Source organism: Rattus rattus, chromosome 3 (genome assembly GCF_011064425.1).
Source record: "Rattus rattus isolate New Zealand chromosome 3, Rrattus_CSIRO_v1, whole genome shotgun sequence".
Classification (NCBI taxonomy): domain Eukaryota; kingdom Metazoa; phylum Chordata; class Mammalia; order Rodentia; family Muridae; genus Rattus; species Rattus rattus.
In genome coordinates, this window is record NC_046156.1 from 51,985,579 (window position 1) to 52,012,945 (window position 27,367).

At 38.5% G+C, this 27,367-nt stretch overlaps 1 protein-coding gene across 1 annotated transcript; it reads left to right on the plus strand.

Annotated features, from left to right (window-relative positions):
* Positions 1-377: 377 nt before the first annotated feature.
* On the plus strand, positions 378-27,367 carry LOC116896407 (acidic mammalian chitinase). Its single transcript, XM_032897551.1, has 9 exons — positions 378-574; positions 15,294-15,350; positions 16,088-16,253; positions 24,204-24,328; positions 24,497-24,620; positions 24,890-25,075; positions 25,808-25,927; positions 26,014-26,155; positions 27,025-27,367. Exons 1-9 carry the CDS (start codon positions 498-500, stop codon positions 27,267-27,269), a joined length of 1,242 nt encoding a protein of 413 aa, XP_032753442.1. The 5' UTR covers positions 378-497; the 3' UTR covers positions 27,270-27,367.

Sequence of the window (27,367 nt, forward strand, 5' to 3'; positions counted from 1 at the left end):
CAGAATTATTATATTTGGAAAAAGGTACCAGGAGATAAGACATATTAGAGACATGGGTTTGTCTTATGGCAGGGGTAGACGTTTAACTCAGCTGTTATTGCTAGTCTTTATAGTGTGACCACCTAAGAGTTGTAAATTCTCAGCCACTGGTTTTTATAGGACCATTGAGCTTCATGAACTATGGGCATTTTTGTTTCAAGATCCCCAAATGTATTTTTATCATCTCTTGATTTATGTGTAAGAGTGGTCACAGTAGTCACTTACACTTAGAAATCAGGGCTCTGAGGCATGGAGGGAAACAGAAGCAGAACTCAAACTGCTTTCACAGTACCAAATACACCAGAACGTCATACTTTTTCCTGATCACCACAGGGTCTGCCTACAATCTGGTATGCTACTTCACCAACTGGGCCCAGTATCGGCCAGGCCTGGGGAGTTTCAAGCCTGATGACATTAATCCCTGCCTGTGTACTCACCTGATCTATGCCTTTGCTGGGATGCAGAACAATCAAATCACCACCATAGAATGGAATGATGTCACTCTCTATAAAGCTTTCAATGACTTGAAAAACAGGTAAAAGAGAGGGGTAAATAGATATCTACATTATAACTTTTGGATCAGTAGTTACTAACACCATTGCTTTTGAAGATGTTATTCCTAACTAAAAGATTTGTGATATGTAACAGATCAAAGCTCGCTCTATCTATCTATCTATCTATCTATCTATCTATCTATCTATCTATCTATCTATCATCTATCTAATTTACTTATTTTAAAATTAATTTTAAGAATTTGTATAATGTATTCAAATCATACTATTGTCTTCCCAAGCCCTCCTAGATGCTCCTCCTTTCTTTACCTATGCAACCTAGTGTCCTTGGTTTTGTTTTAAACCCATTTTTGATATAATTTGTGCTGTCAATATATTTTTGGGTATGTGGGCATCCACTGCAGTAAAGTTTAGTAAGGTTTACCTACTAGGAGTCACACCCTTCAAAAAAACAGATCTCCCAGAGGCTATCAATTGGCACTAGTGGCTTCAGATAGGGATAGGATCTTTTGCCAACCTTCCCTTTCCTGATAATATTCTGTCTGCCCTGAGGTTGTGGATATGTTGGTACATGCTGTTATAACTACTATGAATTCATATGCACAACTTCTTTGTTGAGTATGGAAAACACTTTTCTTGTAGTCTGCTGTCTCTGTTAGCTACAGTCTTTCTACCCTCTCTTCTGTAATTAGTCCATTTCATTTTTGGCCTGGTCCACATGATGAAACTCATATGTGGCATCATCACCAGGGCGAGGACCTTCCTTGTTATGTTTTTGTTGACACAACCACGTGCATGTATTGATGTTCTGAAATAAGTACAAACTGTGGTGTGGTTCATATGAAAATTAGCAAATATTCTTCACATGTTTTTATGATAAAACATTTTAAATAATAGAGCTTTTTAAAATACTACACAGTACTAGGAATTATAGAAACAATGTTTAAAGATGAGCTCTTGAACTTTTTCTTCCTGTTTCACTAAAGTTTGTATTTGTTAGGCAACATCTCTTTAATCCTCCCTTCTACTTCTTAAACCTGGTAACTTCAATATGTTAGTTTTGCTTCATTATATTATATTTTATTTTGCTGTGCTTGGCTGTTTATCTTAGAAGTGTGTTCTTTTGTAATGACAGAAATAGAGTATATCCAAGGGGAGGAGGAGGGATAGAGGAAAACTGAAAGGGGTAGAGGGAGGAGAAGCTATAATCAGGATATTTGTATGAGAAAAGAATTTATTTTTCATAAAAGGAAAAATCCTTCCATCTACTTTTGTGAGTTCAAATATTTTAGAATATTTTGCTTATGATATTTTTCTCATGATATGTTGTTATTCTGTGCCTTGTTTCAGATAATACGTTATCTTTTAGATTTAAAGATGTTATATTTCACTCCTTTTATGATTAAATAATATAATTCATTGCATATCATAGCACATACTATCTTAAAACTTTATTCTTTGATGGACACTTACAGTAATTGGATAACCAAAAATAATACTACACTGAATATGAAAGTGTTAGTGTTTGTCTGAAGCATTAGTTTTGCTTCATTATATTATATTTTATTTTGCTATGCAAATAAATAATTCTTAATAAGCAAAACTTATTAAGAATGTTGCTAGGCTTTACCTTTAAATTTATTCAGGAATCTCCTCACTTATGTATAATGTCTTTAGACATTTACATTTACACCAACTTCATTCAAATATTTTCTGTATTCTCTACATAACTGACAATACCTGATATTTATCCCTTTTTGGTAAGAAACACTATGAATAGGATTTTAGTTTGCATTTATCTTATATGTAATGAATTATCTCTTTTTTTATATACCTTGGGGCGTTTATACACTTTTAGAAAAATGGCTACTCAGGGTTTTGCTCATCTTAGAATTAGGTTACTTTTTTCCTTGTTACTGAGCCAAGTTCTTGATGTATTTGTGTCAGCCCATGTCCACTTCTCCCTCAAGGAAGCCAGGGCTATTGTACACTGGCTGGAGGAAGGGATGCTTAACCAGGCACAGGTCCATGCTTTGCAACATCTCAGTAGGCAATGAGTGACAATATAAACACTAAGAACAGCTTCAGAGAACTGGTTCATTTATTGGGGGTGGTGGTTGTGGGAAAGGGCTATTTATGCCGCTGGGGAGGTGGCCAGGGTCTCTGGGGCAAGGGTTGTGTGTCTCTGTCTCATTGACCAGGCTAGGGGTGTTAGATGCATACCCAGGGGCTGTAGGGGCTGGGTGTGTGTAGGGAAACCTTATGAAGTCAGACAAGGAGTGAAGCTTGATAACTGTCAAGGTAATAAATTCTTACTAGGGTTGATGGTAGGGCAGCTGACTTTATGGCACGAGGTTGAGAAGGGGAAGGTAGCCAACTCCTGCCATCCTTATCCGAAGAAACCAGTGTTGGAGCTCCTTTGACTCTTCCTCCATAACCCTGGGCAATTATGGACCCACATATTTGGCATACATCCTTTAACAAAATAAATGGTATATAGATATCTTCTCTCATTCTTTAATCTGAATAATTAATCTAACTCAAGATCTAGTTATATCATTCATGGGCATATACTAAGTGGACTCTATATCTTACTGTTCATCCATGGTTATTGCTATGTTATTCATAATAGTCAGAAATAGGAAAAGCTTAGAGGTTCATCAACCGGTAGACAATGAAATACAGCACATTTATACATTCTCATATTCAGTTGACAAGAAAAATGAAATCAACAGTTTACAAACCCTCATTCTGAGCAAGGTACCTCAGATTTAAAGGACAGACATTGCATATTATCTCCTATATATGAATGTTAGATCTCAAGCTTTATACATGTGCCAAAGATTAGCTTCAACACATCAGGCCCTCAGGGGAATGTGTAGAGTTAGCAATTAATCACTCAGCAGACTTTTCTCTGACAGAAAAAACTTAATTCTCTAGGGGTCAGTGAAAAAGGGTAGAAACACAGACACACACACACAACACACACACACTCACACACACACACTCACACACTCTCACACACACACACACTCACACAAACACAACTCACACACACACACACACACAGAGTGGATGAAGCATGGCTCTAACAACAACTTTTTTTTTTTTTTTACGCTCCAGATTTTATTCCCCTCCTGGTCCATCCTCCAACAGTTTCACATTCCACATCTCCTCCCAACCACCTATGTCTCCAGAAAGATGTCTCCACCCACCAACCCTGCCAGACCTTTAAACTTCCTAGGGCCTCCAGTCTCTTGAGGGTTAGGTGCATCTTCTTTGACTTAACCAGACCCAGGAGTCTTATGCTGTATATGTGTTGGAGGGTTCATTTCAGCTGGTATATGTTGCTTGGTTGGTGATCCAGTATCTGAGAGATCACAGGGGTCCAGGTTAATTGAGACTTCTGTTCTTCCTACAGGGTTACCCTCTTCCTCAGCTTCCTCCAGCTTTTCCCTAATTCAACCAGAGGGTCCAGCAGCTTCTATTCATTGTTTGAGTGCACATTATCTGCATCTGACTCTTTAAGCTGCTAGTTGGGTCTTTTGGAGAGCTGTCATGGTAGGTCCGTTTTTGTGAGCACGCCATAGACTCAGTAATGGTGTCAGGCCTTGGGACTTCCCCTTGAGCCGGATCCCACTTTAGGCCTGTCATTGGACCTTCTTTTCCTCAGGCTTTTCTCAATTTCCATCCATGCACTTCTTTTAGACATGAAGAATTATGGGTTAGAACTTTGACTGTGGGATAGCAACTCCATCCCTCAGTTTATGCCCTGTCTTTCTGCTGGAGGTAGGTTCAATAAGTTCCCTTTCCTCACTGTATGCTATTTCATCTAGGGTGCCCCCTTTGAGTCCTGAGGTTCTCTTACTTCCCAGTTCTCTGGTACATTCTGGAGGGTCCTCCCAACCTCCTTCCTCCCAAGGTTGTCTGTTTCCATTCTTTCTTTTGGCCCTCAGGGCTTCAGTTCATTTCCCCACCCAGTACCAGATCATGTTCTCCTTCCCCTCCACCCAGATCACATTTCCCTCTCCTGTCCCTCCATCCCTCCCTACACTGGTTGCTTTCTTCTCCCTCCCAAGTGGGACCGAGGCATCCTCAGTTGAGCCCTCAGCTTGTTGATCTTTTTGAGTTCTTGGGTATTCTGTACTTTTTGGGGGCTAATATCCACTTATTAGTCAGAACTTACTGTGCATGTCTTTTTGGGTCTGAGTTACCTTGATCAGGACCTAAAGATCCAGAAATACCACTCGGGAATATACCCAAAAGACGCCCCACCATGCCACAGTGGCACATGTTCCACTATGTTCATAGTAGCCTTATTTGTGATAACCAGAACTTGGAAACAACTTAGATGTCCCATGACACAAAAATGGATACACAAAATGTGGTTCATTTACACAGTGGAATACTTACTACTCAGCTATTAAGAATGAGGACATCCTCAGTTTTGCAGGCAAATGAATAGAATTAGAACAAGATGGCCATTTTTAATATGTTAATCCTACCAACCCATGAGCATGAAAGATCTTTTCATCTTCTGATATCTTCTTCAATTTTTTTCTTCATGGACTTAAAGTTCTTGTTGTACAGATCTTTCATTTGCTTAGTTAGAGTTACACCAATATATTTTATATTATTTGTGGCTATTGTGAATGATGTTGTTTCCATAATATCTTTTTGGCCATTTATCATTGGTATAAAGGTGGGCTACTCATTTCTTTGAGTTAGTTTTACATCCTATCATTCAGCTGTAGAAGTTCTCTGGTAGAATTTGAGGGATTGTTTAAGTATTATCTCATATTATCCACAAACAGTAATAATTTGACTTCTTCCTTTTCAATTTGTACCCTCTTGATCTCCTTTCATTGTCTTGTTGCCCCAGCTAGAACTTTCATTACAATACTCAATAGATAGGTAGAGATCAGGCAGCCATGTTCCTGCAATCTTGTCCCTGATTTTAGTCAAATTAAGTTTTTCTCTATTTTGTTCAATCTTGCCTATTGGCTTGCTATATATTTCTTTGTTTATATATAGGTATGTGCCTTGTATCCATGATCTCTCTAATACTTTAAATATGAAGTGGTGTTGAATTTTGTCAAAGGCATCTAATGAGATTATCCTATGATTTTTTCTTTCAGTTTGTCTTTATAGTGTATTATATTGATGGTTTTTCATCCATCCCTGTGTCTCTGGCATGAAGCCTACTTGACTGTGGGAAATGATGTTTTTGATGTGTTGTTGGATTTGATTTTGTGAATTTTTGTGTATTTTTGCATCAATGTTCATAAGAAAAATTGGTATGAAGTTCTCTTTCTTTGTTGATTTTTTGTGTCTTTTAGGTATCAGGGTAACTGTGGCCTCGCAGAATGAATTAGTATTCCTTCTGTTTCTATTGTGAAATACTTTGAGGAGTATTGTTATTAGCTCTTCTTTGAAAGTCTGGTAGGATTTTGCACTAAAACCATCAGGCCCTGGGCTATATTTGGTTGGGAGATTTCTAATGACTGCTTCTATTTCCTTAGGGATTATAGGACTTTAGATAGTTTTCTTAATCTTGGTTTAACTTTGGTAAGTGGTAGCTGTCATGAAAATCATCTATTTCATTTAGGTTTTTCCAATTTTATGGAATATAGGATTTTGAATTAACACCTAATGATTCTTTTCATCTGTTTTTGTTGGTGCATTTCCCTTTTCATTTCTTATTTTGTTAATTTGGATATTGTCTCAGTGCATTTTATTTAGTTTGACTAAGGATTTATCTATCTTGTTGATTTTCTCAAAGAACCAGCTCCTGTTTTTCATGACTTTTTATTGTGCTTTTCCCCCTAACTGATTGACTTCAGCCCTGAGTTTGTCTATTTCTTGCTATCTATTCCTCTTGGGTGTATGTGCCTCTTTTTGTTCTGGATATTACAGATATGCTGTTAAGTTTTTAGTATAAGAAGATGAGATCTCTCCAATTTCTTTATGAAGGCACTTAGTGTTAAGAATTTTCCTTTAAGGATTACTGAGGTCCCAGCAGGCAAGGGCATTGGGGTGGGAGTGGGGCTCTGGGTCTCATCTATGTGTAGAGATTTAGCTGACCTCCTGGGAGTCAGGTAGAGTGTTGAGTGGATATGGTGTGTTGATCTCTGACTGCTGCAGGTTTATTTGTGGACTGGAAGCTATATGCATTCTTTTTACATTTACACATCCAGTTTGACTAACACTATTTATTGAACATTTTTTCCAGTGTTATTTCAGACTTCTCTATAAATATTATATGTCCATTGATGTGTGAGTTTATTTCTGGGTTTTCTGCTTTTATGTTAATACCATGAAAGCTTGATTATTATATCTATAATACAACTTGAAATCAGGAATGATAGTATGTCTAACAGTTCTTCTATTGTTGATTGTTTTAGCTATTCTGTTTTTCTTCCATATGAAACTGAGAATTGTCCTTGAAAGGTCTGAAATGAAGTGTGCTGGAATTTGATGGGGATTACATTGAAACTGTAGGTCGTTTTTGGTATAATAGCCATTTTACAATGTTAATCCAAGTGATCCATAAGCATGGGGGATCTTTACATCTTTTGATATGTTTTTCAATGTCCTTCTTAAAGATTTGAAGCTTTTATCATATGTCTTTGACTTACTTGAGTAGTCAAAGGTTACCCCAAGGTATTTTATATTACTTGATGCTATGGGAAGAATGTTGTTTCACTGATCTCTTTCTAAATTACTTTGTCATTTGTATGTAGGAAGGGTAATGATATTTTTAGTTAGTCTTGTATCCATCTACTTTGCTGTATCCATCTACTTTGCTGAATAGGATTTCTCAGTTGTATGAGTTCTCTGGTGAAATTTTATGGTCACTTACATATACTATCATATCACCTGCAAATAAAGATACTTTGACTTATTCCTTTCCACTTTGTACACCTGTGATCTCCTTAAGTTGTCTTGTTGGTCTATCTAAAACATCAAGTTCTATGTTTAATCTATATTGAAAAAAATAGACAACCTTGATTCTGATTTCAGTGGAATTGCTTTGAGTTGCTTTCCACTTAATTTTATGTTGGCTACATGGTTGATGTACATTACCTGATATATCCCTTGTTTTCTTGTATCCTTACATGGGTTTTATTATGAAGGGGTGTGGGATATTTGTCAAAGGTCTTTTCTGCATCAAGTCAGATGTTCTTGTTTTTTTAAAAAAACCTTTCATTTATTGATTTTTGTATATTGAGCCATCCCTGCGTTTCTAGGATGAAGCTTATTTAAACATTGCGGATGATCTTTTCGGTGTTCTTGGATTCAGTTTACAACTATTTTATTGAGTATTTTTTGCACACATGCTTTAAAAAAAGGTGGTCCATAATTCTCTTTCTCTGTTGAGTTGTTTGTGTATCAGTATAATAAAATGATTTTGGCACAGTTCCTTCTGTTTCTATTTTGTGGAATGATTTGCAGAGTATTGATGTTATCTCTTCTTTGAAATTCTTATAGAATTTTGTGCTAAAACCATCTGTCCCTGGGATTTTATTGGGAGATTTTTCATGACTGTCTCCTTTTTCACTAGGATTTATAGGTTTTAAAAAATTGTTTATCTCACTTTTATTTAACTTTAATAAGTAGTACCTATTGAGGAAATTAGTCATTTCCTTTATATTTTCCATTTTGGTAGAGTATATGTTTTTAAACTATGTTCTTATGATTTTCTGAATTTCCTCAGCATTTGTTGTTATGACCTTTTCCTTGATGATTTTGTTAATTCTTTCTGCGTTTTAGTCAGTTTGGACTAGGATTTGTCCATCTTATGATTTTCTCAAACAGCTAACTATTTGTTTTATTGATTCTTTGCATTAATAACTTTCTTTCTATTTAATTGACTTTAGACCTCAGTTTATTGTTTTCACTGTTACTCTACTAGATTTGATTACTTCTTTTCTTCTAGAATTTTTGGTGTGCTGTTAACCTGCTAGTATGAGATCTCTCCAACCTCCTCTTAACACTGCTTTCATTGTGTCTCATAAGTTTGTTTATGTTATATATTCATTTTCATTGAATACTTGTAAGTCTTTAATTTCCTTATTTCTGTCTTGACCCAGTTTTCATTCAGTTTCTAAGTTTGTAGGATTTTTGTTGTTTCTGTTTTTGAAACAACAGAAATTGAAATTGAAAGTTCCTGATAGACTGCTAGAATTCAGGAAGTTATTTAAATTTTCTTATATCTGCTGAGACTTGCTTTGTGTTCAAGTATGTGTTCAACTTTTGAGAAAATTATGAGAGGTACAGAATAGAAGGTATATTACATTGGGTTTGAATAAAATGTTCAGTAAATATTTGTTAGGTTCAGTTGGTTTAGCATTTGTTAGCTACAATATTTTTCTGTTTGGTTTTGTCTTGATGACGTTTATTTTTGAGTACGTGATATTAAAGTCTCTCATTATCTGTGAGAAGATAATATGTGATTAATAGTGTAGTAATCTTTCCTTTGCAAATGTGGGTCCCTTTGTTTTTGGAGCATAGATATTAAGAATTGAAAGGTCATTTTGGCGGATCTTTCCTTTGATGAGTATAAAGTGTTCTTTCCTATCTTCTTCAAATATGTTTGATTTGAAGTTTATGTTAGATATTAGAATGACTACACCAGATTTTATCTTAGGGCCATTTTCTTGGAATATCTTTTTCTACCTCTTTACTTTGAGATAAAGTCTATCTTTGATATTACTTATTATTATAAGCAGCAGAAGGATGGATCCTGTTTTTCCATCCAATATGTTAGCCTATGTCTTTTTATTTGGGCATCGAATCCATTAACATTTGAGAGCTATCAATGACCAATGACCTCTAATTCCTCTTATTTTGTTGTTGTTATTGTTGTTGGAGTGTGTGTGTGTGTGTGTGTGTGTGTGTGTGTGTGTGTGTGTGTGCTTCCCTTATTCCTTTTGTTTTCATAGATGTAGTTTACCTCCTAGGGTTGGAACTTTTCTTCTATCACCTTTTGTAGGACTGGATTGTGGACAGGTATTGCTTATTCTTTTTTCTCCTTAATTAACTAATTGATTTCTCTTTAAACAAGTAATCAATCAATCAAACAATTAATCATTAATCGATTAATCTTATATCCCAATCACAGCTTACCCTCTCCTCTCTTCCCAGTCTCTCCCTTTTACTTCCCCTCCTTCTAGTCCCCCTTTCTCTTTAGTGAAGGTCAGGCCTCCCATAGATACCAACACAATTTGGCATATTAAGCCGCAGTAGGGATAAGTGCATTTTCACCTATTGATGTTGGACAAGGCAGCCCAGTTAAGGGAAAGAGATTTAAAGGCAGGCAACAAAGTCAGAGAAAGCCACTGCTCTAATATATATTGTTCAAATTTGACATTATGGTGGAATATCTTATTTTCTTCATCTATGGTAATTGAATGTTTTGCTGGGTATAGTAGTCTAGGCTGGCAGTTGTGGTTTCTTCCAGTCTGTAAGATGTTCAAGCTCTTCAATCTTCTAAAGTCTCCATTGTGAAATCAGGTATAATTCTAATAGTTCTGCTTTTATGTTACTTGGTCTTTTCTTCCTTGCAGCTTCTAATATTTTTCTTTGTTTTGAATGGTTAATGTTTTTATTATTATGTGGTGGTGGTTGTAGGTATATTTGGCATTCTGCAAGCCTGTACCTTTATAGTTTCTGCAGTTCCTGTTTGTTTATCCTATTTTCAGAAGTCCTTCAGTTTTTGTTTTCTTTATTGCTTCTGTTTCCATTTTCTGATCTTGAACTGTTTTATTCAAGTTCATCAACTCTTTGGTTTCTTTTTCTTGGATATCTTTAAGGGATTTATTCATTTCCTCCAGTTTTTGCTTATCTTTTCCTCAATTTCTTTAAGATATTTATTCATAGACAGATGGAATCAAATTGGAGCTTTGTAGAAGAACTTTTGAAACAGTCTGTCACTGTTCAGGTATGCACTAAAGTGAGGCGGTGTGCGACTTCTGCATTTTATAGTGTAAATTTTACCTATAGGAGCTAAAAACTTAAAATGATTTAAATGATAATTTATTACAAATCTGAGATTCTCTGAAGGGTCAACTAAGTAATTCATATTAAGTCCTTTAAAGATTTTTATTTTTTTTATTTTTTATTTTTTTGGTTCTTTTTTTCGGAGCTGGGGACTGAACCCAGGGCCTTGCGCTTCCTAGGCAAGCGCTCTACCACTGAGCTAAATCCCCAACCCCAAGATTTTTATTTTTAAGACTGAACTTGTCAGTTAGAGGACAAAGATAATTATCTTAGTTGGTGACTTTGAAAGAATGTATTCAAAATAAGTGGAAGATGCTTTGGAGTTATAAGCCACTCCTTGACTGTGTGATAGCAAGCCAGGCGACATGATGAAGGAGATAGTTGGTGGTATTGGAAATGCAGCTCTATCCTCCTCACAGCAGGAAGGTGACTTGCCTTGCTGAGCAATTTGTCTTACAGGCTTGAATCGTATTCTCACTGATAAGGTCCTCGTTTCTGAGCACTCATTTCATACCTTATCATTTTTCTTTCCACATCATTTTTCTTTATTAAACCTTTTATGTATTTTTACATATAAAAAAAGATATTTATTCATTTCCCCTTGGGGAATCTTTACCATTTTCATAAAGATGGTTTGATGGTTGCTTTCTTGTGCTTTAGCTGAGTTAGGATATTCTGGGATTTCCATGGTAGGATAGCTTGGCTCTGATGGGGACACATTATCCTGGCTGTTGTTGATTGTGTTCTTACAGTGGTACCTAGGAATATGGTTCAGAGATAATTATAGTTATAGGTAATAATTTCTGAGTTTGTCCTTGATGGGTGTCTTTTCCCCATTGGTTCTGTTTCCTCTCTGGTCTTCTGGCTGGAGTGGCCTGTAGTTGAGTAGCTGTTCATTACTCAAGTTGGGGCCTGGAGTTCTGGTGCCAGGCACAGCCTCTGGTTCAGCCAGTGGTCCTCAGCAGATTTTGGAGGCAGGATGTGGTATTGGAGCTGTATGTCATGACTGGAGCTATGTTACAGGGAACTGAATAGGGACAGTGTTGTGGTGGGTGGACTATCTGTTGTTGTTTTGGTGGCTACTATGTTTGTTGGTACAGAAGGGTGCCTCTTCTGGAGTTGAGGGCTGGGATATGGTCAAAAGGAGGGCGAGTTGCCATGGGATTGGCAAGCAATGAGAAAGTGGGACAGTTCACACACAACCAGCCAACCTGGAATTCTGGTGGGTGGCTTGGCCTCTGGTGTGACAGGAGGCTTCTACCCGAGTTGGGTTCTGAGAATATGATGACAAATGGAGGAAGAGCAGTTAGGGGAAGGCTGAGCAGGCACAGAGGGAATATAAGTAGTCTGTGGTTAGGCCATTTTCCTGAGGCTGTAGGTGCGTTGTGGCTTCTGGTCCCAACTCAAAATCTTATGTACCAAATAAAACTTCAAGTGGCAAGAGTAGGTTACACTGTATTAAATCAGCGGCCAAAAGGGTCCCTACCCAATCGCCTCAATCACAGTCTATTACTAAGGCTGTTCATTATTTTCTACAATGTAATGGTAAGGCTCTATTTATGAGTACACCATCACTTATATCATCAAATATGGAGAAATCAAGCTGTTATCAAACTAGAATGTTTACCTCTCCCACCTAGAATTCCTGACGCTGGAAGTTACTGTAAGGTATAGAGAAAGGTAACCATTGATATCACCCAGCTATAAACCCTGTGATCTACATATTGTGTCCGTTTTCTATTGTCTTTATTCCTTTTCTGTGTAGTAGCTTTAATTTTATATAATTCCATTGCCCTTTTGCACTTGCTATCTATGTTTCCAGTGATGCTTCAATTAACTTATATTAATAAAATAAAGGATAAAATATGATTATGCTTAAGCAACATTTAACATTTTATCTGAGGGAAGGGCAATGAGCTAATTATGCTTTTAAAGTTATATGTAGCACAAATATTGCTAGCAATGAGTCTAACAATTATATATTTCTGATTTCTCTGCATATCCCTGACCTTATTTATGAAGATAATACAAAGAGCTTTTGTAAACAAAGCTTCAATAGTGGAAAAATAGCTCAAATAACTCAAGTAAATAGTACCACATCAGTACTACCATGAATAATTTGAGCAAGCTCAATATCATAAACAGAAATGTTATTTTAAATGGCAGGACCCATGGATTTAAATATTTCTTTGTTAAGTGCTTTCTCAGCATCTAATGAGATGATCATGTGTTTTTCCCTTTGAGTTTGTTTATATAGTGGATTACATTGATGGATTTCCATATATTGAACCATCCCTGTATCCTTGGGATGAAGCCTACTAGATCATGATGGATGATCATTTTGATGTCTTGGATTCAGTTTGTGAGAATTTTATTGAGTATTTTTGCATCAATATTCGTAAGGGAAATTGGTCTGAAGTTCTCTTTCTTTGTTGAGTATTTGTGTGGTTTAGGTATAAGCATAATTGTGGCTTCATTGAAGAAATGAGGTAGTGATGCTTTTGTTTCTATTTTGTGGAATAGTTTGGACAGTATTGTATGAGGTCTTCTATGAAGATTTGATAGAATTATTCACTAAACCCATCTGGTCCTGGGTTATTTTTGGTTGGGAGACTTTTAATAATTCCTTGTATTTCTTTAAGAGTTATGGGACAGTTTAGATGATTAATCTAATCCCGATTTAACTTTGGTAGCTGGTATCTGTATAGAACATTGTCCATTTCCCCTAGACCTTCCAGTTTTGTTGAATATAAACTTTCATTGTAGGATCTGATGATTTTTTGAATTTCCTCAGATTCTGTTGTTATGACTCCCTTTTCACTTATGACTTTGTCAATTTGGATACTCTCTCCATGCCTTCTGGTTAGTCTGGCTAGGGGTTTATATCTTTTGTGAATTTTTTGAAAGGAACAGCTCCTGGTTTTGTCGATTTTTTGTACAGTTCTTTTTGTTTCTACTTGGTTGATGTTGGGAGGTAGGGTGGGTGAATAGAAACGGGGAATGGGGAATGGGATAAAGAATTTATGAATGGGAAGCTAGGAAATGGGATAACATTTGAATTGTAAATAAAAATATCAATAAAACAAAGAAAAAAGAAGAAAAAGTGGGAAAGAGCCTAAAACACATGGGCATTGGGGAAATTTTCCTGAACAGAGAACCAATGGCTTATGCTCTAAGATCAAGAATCAACAAATGGGACTTCATAAAATTGCAAAGCGCCTGTAAGCAAAGGACATTGTCATTAGGACAAAATATCAACCAACAGATTGGGAAAAGATCTTTACTAATCCTACATCTGATAGACAGCTGATATCCAAAATATAAAAGAACTGAAGAAGTTAGACTTCAGAGAATCAAATAACCCTATTAAAATGGGGTACAGAGTTAAACAAAGAACTCATAGCTGAGGAATATTGAATGGCTGAGAAGCACCTAAAGAAATGTTCAACATCCCTAGTCATCGAGGAAATGCAAATTAGAACAACCCTGAGATTCCACCTCACACCAGTCAGAATGGCTAAGATCAAAAACTCAGGTGACAACAGATGATGGGAAGGATGTGGAAGAAAAGGAACACTCTTCCATTGTTGGTGGGATTGCAAGCTGGTACAACCACTCTGGAAATCAGTCTGGAGGTTCCTCAGAAAATTAGACATTCCACTACCTGAGGACCCAGCTATACTACTCCTGGGCACACACCCAAAGATGCTCTAACATACAACAAAGACACATGCTCCACTATGTTCATAGCAGCCTTATTTATAATAGCCAGAAGCTGGAAAGAACCCAGACATTCTTCAACAGAGGATAAGAAAATGTGGTACATTTAAAACAATGAAGTACTACTCAGCTATTAAAAACAATGCCTTTATGAAATTCATAGGCAATGGATGGAGCTAGAAAATATCATCCTAGTGAGGCAACCCAATCCCCAAAAAACACACATGGTATACACTCACTAATAAGTGGATATTAGTCCAAAAGCTTGAATTACCCAAGATATAATTCACAGATTTCATGAAGCTCAATAAAGAGTACAACCAAAGTACAGATGGTTTAGTCCTTCTTAAAAGGGGGAACAAAAATATTCATAGGAGGAGATATGGAGAAAAAGTTTGGAGCAGAGCCTGAAAGAATGGCCATTCAGAGCCTGCCCCACCTGGGGATCCAGCCCATATACATGCAGCCCCCAAACCCAGACAATATTGCTGATGCCAAGAAATGCATGCTGACAGGAGCCTAATATAGCTGTTTCCTGAGAGGCTCTTCCAGAACATGATAAATACAGAGGTGAATGTTAGCAGACAAGTAGCTGAGAACAGGTCCCCCATTGGAGGAGTTAGAGAAAGGATTGAAGGACCTGAAAGGCCTTGCAATCCCATTAGAACAACAATACCAACCAACTAGAGCTCCCAGAGACTAAACCACCATCCAAAGAATACACATGGACAGACCCATGGCTCCAGCTGCATATGTAGCAGAGGATGGCCTTGTTGGGCACCAGTGGGAGGAGAAGCCCTTGGTCTTCCCATGTCTGGAACCCCCAGTGTAGGGGAATATCAGGGCAGGGAGGTGGGAAGGAGTGGGGGTTGTGGCCAACACCCTCCTGAAGAAGGGGGAGGGGGTATGAAGTAGGGTTTATGAATGGGAAACCAAGAGAGAGGGATAACATTTGAAATGTAAATAAAATAATCTAATAAAAATAAATAAATTTTTTTTTGTTTATCTTTTGCTTTATAGGAACAGCAAACTGAAAACTCTCCTGGCAATTGGAGGTTGGAACTTTGGAACTGCTCCGTAAGTTCTCTCTAGAAAACCACTTGTTTATTTACTATCAAAAACAATATATCATAATCTATGTCCTTTTATACTTCAAAATTTTAGAGCCTGCCGCACCTGGGAATCCAGCCCATATACATGCAGCCCCCAAACCCAGACAATGGCTATTAAGAAAATCCATTAAATGAAATTTTACTTAATAAATTACTGTATCAGATTATTGATACTTATCAGAAGATTTTAGAATGACTACTTTAGGTTTTACATGGATAAAATTGGATGGATATTTTTGGACACCATTCTATGAGCTTTAGTTGTCCAGTTAAAAAATATCTTAATGTATACAAAGGCTGCACGATTTGACGAAGGTCCTGTATATCTTTTGTCTGTCTTCCCATGAAAATAAAATGAGACCATATGTAAAATCAAGACTTATTTGAGTAAATATGGACTGGAGGCATATGTGAAGGCAGAATGCTCTGAACTAAATTAGTTGGGTATTCAAAACAACAAAGGCATTTTGGGAAAATGTTTGAACTGGGAGTTGGGAAGAATGGTAAAATAAAGTGAATTCTGAGGTACCATGGCTGGTAAGAATAGTGAATGCAAAGAGAGTCCAGGACAGCCCTGGAACACACTTTAGTCCTCAGTCAGGTCCTGATCAAGGACTGTCAGACAGAAATTGAATTTTAAAGTATTTTTCCAGTATGTTCAGAACACCAAGGCCTCACTCTGACTGTTTTGCTTTCCCCTAGTTTCACCACCATGGTTTCCACTTCTCAGAACCGCCAGACCTTTATTACCTCAGTCATCAAATTCCTGCGACAGTATGGGTTTGATGGACTGGACCTGGACTGGGAATACCCAGGCTCACGTGGGAGCCCTCCTCAGGACAAGCATCTCTTCACTGTCCTGGTGAAGGTGAGGAAGCCAGGAACATAATTTTCAAAGTCTATTTTTTTTCAATGAGGACCAGGTGCTTGCACAATAAAATCAAACTTTTAGAATTAGCATAAGAAAGTTCCTTAGATATCATGTACTCCTTGAACCATCAATGTGCTGCACATTACTCAGAGTTCACTTTATCTTGACATTTACTAAACAATATAGGCTCCTTAAGCATTATGACCTTCATTATACAGATAAGTAAGGTATTAAAAAGGCATACATAATTTGGACATCATACAGCTAGTGTCATAAATACCTCCCATGTCTGTTTGAGATACAATAATTGTCTACTGTTATTGAGTAGTCTATGCTCTGTGCCAGTTATTGGGAATAGGTTAAAACTGAGAATAAGGCAGAGTCTTGACATTAAAGAATACACATCTGAGGTGGAAAACTGAAGCATAAGCAACAACTGTAGCACATCTTGATATATGCTCTGATAAACTACACTGAATCCAAGGTCTACAGAATCCAAAAGCAAATTCAGAGTCACCTAATTCTTCTCTTGGGTAAGGTCACAAGGAGCTTTCTAGGTAAAATGAGGTGGATCATAGTCTTGAGAGAACTTGGTGTTATGCAATTCAGCGCAGATGGAAATGACACAAAAAAAGACAGGTTTTTTTTGTGAGCAACTGAGGAGTGAGTTTCAAGCCTCACAGCAAGACAGCAAGAATCAGGTTACCTGCACGTTTTATATTAAGCTAAAAATTAAACTTGCTTAAGGAAAATGGAAATCTTTGAAAAAATGTGCATTGATAAATATGACCATACTTGTATACTTTGGAATGGTTATTTTGGAATTAATTATGAATTAGGAGTGCAAAGACAGGATAGAGTAGGAAGTCAATGAAATAAGTTAAGCAAGAGGTGACCAAGGTCCCAATGGACCTAGCACTGATGGAAGAAGAGAATATACAGAGAGACATAAAGAGATCAAATATCAGCAGGAATTGTGCTTGACAGAAAATAATTCCTCTTTTTCTAATTTCAAGAACTAATATTATTATAGTGCTGCTGATATAGATAGGAAGAATAATGAAAGAACTAGTTAATTTAGCTTTGAATATTAGTATGATATATCCACAATTACCACAATAAATTGAATGAATACCATCCTGGAAGGCATGGCAAAGAACAGCAATTTATATGATTTCCACAGAAAAATAAATGAAGTAATAAATGCAACATCTATGAGGTTTATCAAATTGGGCAAGGAATTGCCAGTGGATAAATTGACCCATAACCTCAGAGCAATAGGAAAATGTTTCTTGAGAACACTGGAAGGAACAGATTCGGCGGTAACCAGAACCCCAGAAACAGTATAAAGCAGTGGACTGCGTGTTAGAATTATCTCCGTTTTAAGAAAAGTATTTGTTCCTTTGGGTAAAGTATCTTAGCATGCAGCTTCCAAGTGTATAGTCTCCACCATATGAATGAATGTAGTCCACACTACGAACCTGCCAAACACATCATTTCTTGTTACACAGTCTCATCCAGGCAGATCGAGGGCCATGCAAGTAAAGGTTGATCAGAGTTGAGTTCTGGGAAGAGGTTTGGGTTGCAGGTCCAGGCTGAGGGGGGTGTTGCAACTTTGTTTTGCAGTTGCATCTGTCAGTTCAGCTGGAGGTAAAGGTTTTCTTTTTGAAATTTCCAGACCAAGCTCGTTAAACATCCTGTCCATTTTCTGACATCTTATTGACATCACCTCAATATGGACTTTAGACTTACTTTCTTCCAAGGTCGATTATTTTCTACATTAATTTATACACCAGGTCATCAGCTGGCTTTGGAGTAACTTCAACATCAGGTTAACAAGATCCCTCAGTGGGTAAAGTACTTTCTTCAGAGCATGAACACCTGAACTTGAATCACCAGAGTCCACGTAAGAGCCAGATGCAGTAACAAACACAAAATCCCAGTGCTTCTAAAGAGGTGGGCAAAGACAGGAGTATACTGGACCCCTGGTACAGCCAGCTTGGTATACACAGTAGCAACAAACAAAACGTGTCTCAAGGAAGGCAGAAAGTAGAAGGTGAGGACTGAAATCTAAGATTGCCACGGGCACTTTCGCTCACACCCATGAACATGAACACATATATATACACACAAGAATTTAGAAAATCTAAATTACTTTTATGTGTGTATATATATGTGAGGTACATGTGTGTGAGCTGTCACTTCTCAGACACTGTCAACCTTGATTTTTGAGTCAGTGTCTTACTAGTCTACAAGTCATGGATTAACACAGAATAGCTGACCAGTGAGCACCAGGGATCCATCTCTGTAAGTTTCCTCAGCACTGAGATTAAGAGACACATGCCACTATGTCTTGCTTAGAATTGGTTTTTTTGTTTGTTTGTGTGGGTTCTGTGAGAATAGCTGTATTGAGCTCAGGATTTTAGCTTGCATGGCAAGCATATTAATTACAGAGCTGTCTCCACAGCACCACGGTACATTTTTATAAGATAGCTCCAAAGATCAGAAATAGGACCTCTACTCTTAGTTGAACAGGACTGTTATAAATTACAACATCTCATCATTGGCTACAGTTCTGCTAACTGAAGTGATACAGAATAAAACCACGCACACTGCAGTATCTGGATTTAACATTTGAAAACACACATAGCATTGTTTATAACTTTCATCCTTCCAAGTAAATGTCTTAGGTTTTCAACACAACCCACATAATTTGGTGTCCCAAATAATGTCCTTGTAAAAGTTCAACTGACCATAGTGTGTGGATTAATTTCTGGGTCTTCAGTTCTATTCCACTGATCTACCTGCCTGTCTCTGTACCAATGTCATGTGGTTTATATCACAATTGTTCTGTAATACAGCTTGAGGTCAGGGATGATGATTTCCCCAGAAGTTCTTTTATTGTTGAGAATAGTTTTCACTATCCTGGGCTTTTTGCTTTTCCAAATGAATCTGCAAATTGAACTTTCTAATTCTTTGAAGAATTAAGTTGGAATTTTGATTGGGATTGCATTGAATCTGTAGACTGCTTTTGGCAAATTGGCCATTTTTACTGTATTAATCCTGTGAATCCATGAGCATGGAAGATTTTTCTTTCTTTCTTTCTTTCTTTCTTTCTTTCTTTCTTTCTTTCTTTCTTTCTTCCTTCCTTCCTTCCTTCCTTCCTTCCTTCCTTCCTTCCTTCCTTTCTTCCTTTCTTTCTTTCTTTCTTTCTTTCTTTCTTTCTTTCTTTCTTTCTTTCTTTCTTTCTTTCTTTCTTTCTTTCTTTCTTTCGGGAGGAAAGAATTTATTTCAGTTTACAGGTTCAGAGTCCATCACAGTAGGAGACCAGGGAAGGAGCTCAAGGCAGGTGTTTGAAACTGAAACTAAAGTGGCACAAATGTCAGCAGGGGAGTGCTGTTCATTGACTAGGTCACATATAGCTAGATTTCTTTTTTTATATAAACCATATTGCCTGCCTAGAGTGGTACAGCCAACAGTAGGCTGGATCCTTCTACATCAATTAGCAATTACAAAAGTGCACCACAGACACACCCATAGGCCAAGCAGATGGGGGCAATGTCTCAATTGAGACTCACTCTCCCAGTCGTGTCAAATTGACTAACAATCACAAACTTTTTTGAGGTATACAAATCATTTTATTTGTATCTATGCCAAATGAAAATGCCATATATACTTTCTATAGGTCCTTAACATCTTTTTTACCTTATTGGATATTTTTTATTTACATTTCGAATGTTATTCCCTTTCCAGGTATGATTTTCTCATACAACCAGCTCCTTGTTTTGTTGATTCTTTGTATAGTTCTTTTTGTTTCTACTTGGTTGATTTTAGGTCTGAGTTTGATTATTTCTTGCCATCTTCTCCTCTTCTGTGAATTTGCTTCTTTTTCTTCTAGAGCTTTCAGGTGTGCTGTCAAGCTAGTGCATGCTCTCTCCAATTTTTTACAGGCACTCAGAGCTATGAGTTTTCCTCTTATCACTGCTTTCATTGTAACCCATAATTTTGGGTGTGTTGTGCCTTCATTTTTGTTAAATTTAGAAGTCTTTAATTTCTTTCTTTCTTTTTTCCTTGACCAAGTTATCATTGAATGAAGTGTTGTTCAGCTTCCGCATGTGTGTATGTGTGTATGTGTGTGTGTGTGTGTGTGTGTGTGTGTTTGTGTGTGTGTGTTTGTGTGTGTGTGTGTGTGTGTATGTGTGTGTGTGTGTGTGTGTGTGTGTGTGTGCTTTCTGTTGTTTTTATTGCTATTGAAGGCCAGCCTTGGTCTATGGTGATCTGATAGGATGCATGGGATTAATTCAATGTCCTTGTATCTGTTGAGGTTTGTTTTGTGTCTTAGTATATGGTCAATTTTGGAACATTAGGTGCTGAGAAGAAGGTATATTCTTTTGTTTTAGGATGAAATATTTTATAGATTATCTGTTAAATCCATTTGGTTTATAACTTCTGTTATGGTAGAACTGTATTCTGATGATGCCAAGTAGTTTTGGTTTTTGTTGCTTAGGTTCTTATGCCTGCTTCTCACCATTTGGTTTTCTCTGATGTTAATTGGTCTTGCTATCTCTGACTGGAGCTTGACCCTGCTATGGGCTTGTGAGCCTATGATCTTTTTTTTTTTTCCTTTTTTTCTTTTTTTATTTTTTTTATTAACTTGAATATTTCTTATATACATTTGAGTGTTATTGCCTTTCCGGTTTCCGGCAAACATCCCCTCCCCCTCCCCTTCCTTATGGGTGTTCCCTCCCCACCCTCCCCCATTGCCGCCCCTCCCCCCAACAGTCTAGTTCACTGGGGTTCAGTATTAGCAGGACCCAGGGCTTCCCCTTCCGCTCTTACTAGGATATTCATTGCTACCTATGAGGTCAGAGTCCAGGGTCAGTCCATGTATAGTCTTTAGGTAGTGGCTTAGTCCCTGGAAGCTCTGGTTGCTTGGCATTGTTGTACATATGGGGTCTCGAGCCCCTTCAAGCTCTTCCAGTTCTTTCTCTGATTCCTTCAACAGGGGTCCTATTCTCAGTTCAGTGGTTTGCTGCTGACATTCGCCTCTGTATTTGCTGTATTCTGGCTGTGTCTCTCAGGAGCGATCTACCCTTCTGTGAGCCTATGATCTTAGGAGTGAGAACACTCCTTGAAGACCAGCTCTCTCTGAGCAGGTTTGGAGTCTGGAGTACTGTGGGATAGTCTTAGCTCTAGGCACAGATGGAGATCTGAAGGGTCCTGTCCCAGATTGCTCCTTGGTTCCTGTGCCCTGTGCATTCTTGGCATTTCCTTCTTCGGACAGTTAGTGGAACAATAGTGAGGTCTCACCTGTGCGCTTAGGAGTGAGAGTGCTCCTTGGAAACCAGCTCTATTCCTTTTTTTTCTTTATTTTTTTTTTACAATCCAGACTTTATCCCCCTCATGTTCTGCCCCCCAACTGCTCCCCATTCCATACCTCCTTTCCTTCACCCTGTCTCCAAGAGGTTGTCCCCACCCTCTTCCCCTATCCTACCAGGCCTTTCTACTCCTTGGGGCCTCAAGTCTTCTTAGGTACATCCTCTGTCACTGAGGCTAGAGCAGGCAGTCCTCTGCCATATATGTGTCATGGGCCTCATATCAGCTGGCGTATCCTGCCTGGTTTGTGGCTCAGTGTCTGAGAGATCTCAGGGATTCAGATCAGTTGAGACTGCTGACCTTTCCATGGGGACACCCTCCTCTTCAGCTTCTTCTAGCTTTTTCCCAATTCAACCACAGGAGTCCCCAGCTTCTGTCCATTGCTTGGGTGCTAGTATATGCATCTGACTCTTTCAGCTACTTGTTGGCCTCTCAGAGGGCAGCCATGCTAGGATCCTGTCTGTAAGCACACCACAGCATCAGTGACAGTTTCAGGGCCCTGGGCTTCCTCTTGAGCTGGATCCCAATTTGGGCCTAGACATCCTTTCTCTTATGCTCTTTTCCATTTTAGTCCCTGCAGTTTCTTCAGACAGGAACAATTCTGGGTCAGAGCTTTTTACTGTGGGATGGAAACCCTATCCCTCCACTTGATGTCCTGACCCTCTACTGGAGGTAGACTCTTCCACCTTTCCACTGCAGAGCACTTCACCCAAGGTTCCTCCTTTTGAGTCCCAAAAGTCTTGAACCTCCCAGGTCTCTGGTATATTCTAGAGGGATCCCCTACCTCCTACTTCCTGAGGTTGCCTGTTTACATTTTTTTCTGATGCCCCTCAGGGCTTCAGTTCTGTTACCTTCCCACTACTTGATCATGTTCCCCTTCCCCTACCTGTCTTTTCTCCCACGCAGGTCTCTCCCTCCCTTTACCCTCCAGTGACTGCTTTCTTGTCCCTCACAAGTGGGATTGAGTTATCCTCACTTGGGTCCTTTGACTTGTTAACCTTCTTGAATCCTATGGATTGTGTCTTGTGTATTCTGTACTTTTTTTGGCTAATATCCATTTATTAGTGAGTATATACCATGTATGTCATTTTGGGTCTGAGTTACCTCACTCAGGATGCTATTTTCTAGCTCCATCCATTTGCCTGCAAAACACACGATGTCCTTGTTTGTAATAGCTGAAAAGTATTCCATTGTGTAAATGAACCACATTTTCTATATCCACTCTCCCATTGTGGGACATTTAGGTTATTTCCAGCTTCTGGATATCACAAATAAGGAAGACATCCCCCTGTGGCATGGTGGGCCATCTTTTGGGTATATGCCCAAGAGTGACATATCTGGGTCTTCAGGTAGATCTATTTCCAGTATAAAATTGGATTTAAGGTCATTTTCTTGTGCTTTGTCTGTGTTAGGATATCTAGGGCTTGCTGCAGTTGGATAGCTGACCTCTGGTGGTGTCGTATTATTCTTGCTATTGTTGATTGTATTCTAACACTGGCCTTTAACTACCTTTAATCATTTTGTTGTTGATGTTAGCTTTTGTTCTTGATTTCAGCAGTACTCCTTGGGGGGGGTGCAGGGAAGTAGAGGCTTGGGTCTGACAAAGGACCACAGGGGACAGCATGCTGCTTATCTCTGCTGGCTTTGCCCCAGGTGGACCTGGAATTCAGGAGCAGTCTGACCTGGATGCTTCTGGGCCCTCCAGTCCTCTTTGAGAAGGCAGGCAATGGAGCTTGGGTGGGGAGTGTGCAGCTCACCTCTGCTGTCTCTTCTCCAGGTCAACCAAGGCAACTCTTAAAATGCTTAATTGGGTCTGTTTTACAGTTTCATATGTTTATTCCATTATTGTCCTGGCAGGAAACATACCATTGTGTAGGCAGACATGGTGCTAGAGAAGGCACTGAATTTTCTACATCTTGATTCCTAGGCAGCAGAGAAATCCTGGGTGCTACACTGGGCATAGCTTGAACATAGGATATCTCAAAGCCCACTCCTCCAAGTGGCCCACACTTCTTCCAGCAAAGCCCCATCAACTCCAAGTAGGCCATACCTCCTAAAAGTGTCACTGTCTAGGAGCAAAGCATTCAAATATCCAAGTCTATGGGAGCCATACCTATTAAAACCACCATATACAGAATGTAGGTAAATTAACACCTGTCACTCAGCCATTCCCATCTTTCTCACTGGCTAATTAAGCAATTCATTAAATGATATGTCTGTGTTGCAAGGAGCAACTTTCCAAATTATTGAAAGCTATATAAGTGTACTGAAGAGAGTATATCTTCAAAATGATGTGATTGAAATGATCTTTAACTGGTCATCTGAGATCTTGGATTCCATTAACTTTCTGAGGGACTCTGGTGTCAATTTCCTAACTCCCACATATACTGAATTCTTGTAATTTTTAAATGAATAACATCTATATTATTGACTTTATTAAGATATCGGTAGACTGAAATCAGACAAAATATTTCAAAGTACTTTGAAGAAGAAAGACACTGTACAAACATGAATTTTATTATTACTTAAATGGCTGAAACTAACTTCAAAAGTATGTGTCTTATTTTGCAGGAACTACGTGAAGCTTTTGAGCAGGAGGCTATTGAGAGCAACAGGCCCAGATTGATGGTTACTGCTGCTGTAGCTGCTGGCATTTCCAACATCCAGGCTGGCTATGAGATCCCTGAACTTTCTCAGTGAGTAGTGCCCTTATCCTAAACTTCTGTGAGGACCTTTCAAGCTTTGTACTTATTCTTGAGATGTATTGTGCTCAAAGACCTTGTCTCCACACTTGCTGTGGAAAAGGTGTCTCTGCCTGCATAGATTTGAGAAACAGTTGTGATTTTAATCTTACTACCTCTCAGGTACCTGGATTTCATCCACGTCATGACATATGACCTCCATGGCTCCTGGGATGGCTACACTGGGGAGAACAGTCCTCTTTACAAACTCCCTACTGAGACTGGCAGCAATGCCTACCTCAATGTGGTAAGACCTACAGAAATTCACACTGGAGAAGGGTGTAGAAAATCAGGCTCTAGATTAATGCAAGTTCAGAAGCAAATTTATTTAGGCAAATATCTTAAGTTTAGTGACCATATCTCATTTACTGTAATTTAATCCAAAAATTTTGAAAAATCAAATACCAATAAATAAATCCACTCATTATGAACATCAGATAATTTGCCCACTAAAATAGGATCTTAACACAGGCCCCTGGCTATTCAGGTCTGGTGTCTAACCTCCTACTATTACAGGATTATGTCATGAATTACTGGAAGGATAATGGAGCCCCAGCTGAGAAGCTCATTGTTGGATTCCCAGAGTATGGACACACCTACATCCTAAGCAACCCTTCTGATACTGGAATTGGTGCCCCTACCTCTGGTAATGGCCCTGCTGGGCCCTATACCAGGCAGGCTGGGTTCTGGGCCTACTATGAGGTCAGTAGATGGGTTGTATAATGTTCTCTGAATTCTGCATCCTAAGTTGTACATAGTCTTCAATTTGGGAAAGGGTTTGGATACTTCTATACTTCCATACTTAATCCAAACAGTATTTCTTCAAAGAGCAGACCACACTATTAAAGTTATTTACATTAACACAGAGTGAACAAAATAAATTTCCTATACTAATATATATTCCAAAATTATAGTACTAAAATATGGATAAAATGATAAAATGTAGAATTTCAAATCTGGGGAATGTAGCTCAGTGGTTGAACATTGACTTAGAATTCCCATAGCCCTGGATTAAATTACTAACACAGAGGGACAAAACAAATTAGGATCATACTGTACAATGATTTTTTTCATGAGGTTTTTTATTGCAGTTTTGGTTGCTCATATCTGCAATTTCAACATCCAGGAAGCTGAAGCAGGATGATCCTATATATATATGGATCCATGGAGATAGAGACTCTGCCTTAACAAAGCAAAGACTAGGGATGTGACATAGTGAGGGTGTTAGAGCATCTACTTATCTAATATGGCAAGTCCTGGGGTCTCATCTGCATCACTGCAAAAGTGAAAACAACCCAGTTTTACTTTCTACAAACAAAACTGAATTATAAAATTCAGGTAACCCCAATTGAGGATACAAAATGGAAGAAAATAATGTGTTTTCTTTTTTATGGGGTTAATATTGAAAGGGTTTTACTCTCTTGACATTTAAAGATTTGTACCTTTCTGAGAAATGGAGCCACTCAGGACTGGGATGCCCCCCAGGAAGTGCCCTATGCCTATAAGGGCAATGAGTGGGTTGGCTATGATGATATCAAGAGCTTCAGTGTCAAGGTAAGGTCAGCTCCTTGGATTTGATGGCATAACAGACCCAAGGCTCAGGAAAACAAATGAACCTTCTCTCCTCTACTCTTCAACAGGCTCAGTGGCTTAAGCAGAACAACTTTGGTGGTGCCATGATCTGGGCCATCGACCTTGACGACTTCACTGGCTCTTTCTGTGACCAGGGAAAATTCCCTCTGACTTCTACTTTGAATAAAGCCCTTGATATACCCACAGCAGGTAAATGACAGTATAAGTATGCTGTGTGTGTGTGTGCGTGTGCTTGTGTGTGTGCGTGTGTGTGTGCGTGTGCGTGCGCGTGCGTGTGTGCGTGCGTGTGTGTGTGTGTGTGTGTGTGTGTGTGTGTGTGTGTGTGTGTGAATAATGTCTGCTGATCAATTTAAAGGCAGTCTTGGCATTCTCATCCCTATTGCCTTAGGATATTCTTCCCATTTTATTATGTTGTACTTGCCCAGGCAACAGAAAGTTATTGACTTTCTGTTTTCAATTTCTAAGGGAATTATGGAAAATCAAGCCTATCTTTAGAATGTGTGAGATCAGATTTTCTAGGATTTCAAGGTTTCTAAGAGTCTGCAGAAATTGTGTTTACCTTTAGCATACGACTCCTCTCCTCTCCCTTTCTTTCCTCCTCTCCTTCTCCCTCCTCTTCCCTCTTTCCCTCCCCCTCTCTGTTCCTTATTCAATGCATTGCTCAGGAGACATCTCTGGTTATTGGGGAGAATCAACAGGAAGCTGTGTCGGTACTCTTATATATCCAGTCCATCATCAGGGAATATTTCAACCTCCATAACTGTTCTCATGTTTTACTTTCAGTGGTATTTATAGTCAAATCTTTAAAATATTTGTTTTTGCACATTAGGTCTTTCTTGAATGCCTTAGACGGCAAAAGACAGAACAAGAGAATGCTAGCATGGATTCACATTACACTTTTCCTTAATTCCTGCTATGTCTTCCATTCTCTTCAGTTGTGAGAACTGAATTAACTGCCTCCATCTTCTGGCAAAAATGAACATAGTTTTTATTACTTTGACATAAAGTTGCTGTTGCAGCAGGCCTACCTGTCAGTTCTCTCTACTTGTATGTTTCAGGTTGCACAGCCCCTGACTTACCTTCTGAACCAGTAACTACTCCTCCAGGAAGTGGGAGTGGTGGTGGAAGCTCTGGTGGAGGTTCTGAAGGCAGTGGATTCTGTGCTGGCAAAGCAGATGGCCTCTACCCTGTGGCAAATGACAGAAATGCTTTCTGGAACTGCATCAATGGAATCACATACCAGCAGCATTGTCAGACAGGGCTTGTTTTTGATACCAGCTGTAATTGCTGCAACTGGCCATGAAACTAATGTCATTCTTCCCCAGATTTCTGCCCTCTCCCTTTATCCTCACCAAAGGTAGCTTGCTTCCATTTAAAGTTATGCAATAAAATTGATAGCCA

Bases quoted from the DNA above. Each gene is read 5' to 3' on its own strand.
- LOC116896407 (XM_032897551.1), top strand. From the start codon at position 498: ATGCAGAACAATCAAATCACCACCATAGAATGGAATGATGTCACTCTC. The intron at 16,254-24,203 runs GTGAGGAAGCCA...CTTATTTTGCAG, and splicing joins TCTTCACTGTCCTGGTGAAG to GAACTACGTGAAGCTTTTGA. The intron at 24,621-24,889 runs GTAAGACCTACA...CTACTATTACAG, and splicing joins GCAATGCCTACCTCAATGTG to GATTATGTCATGAATTACTG.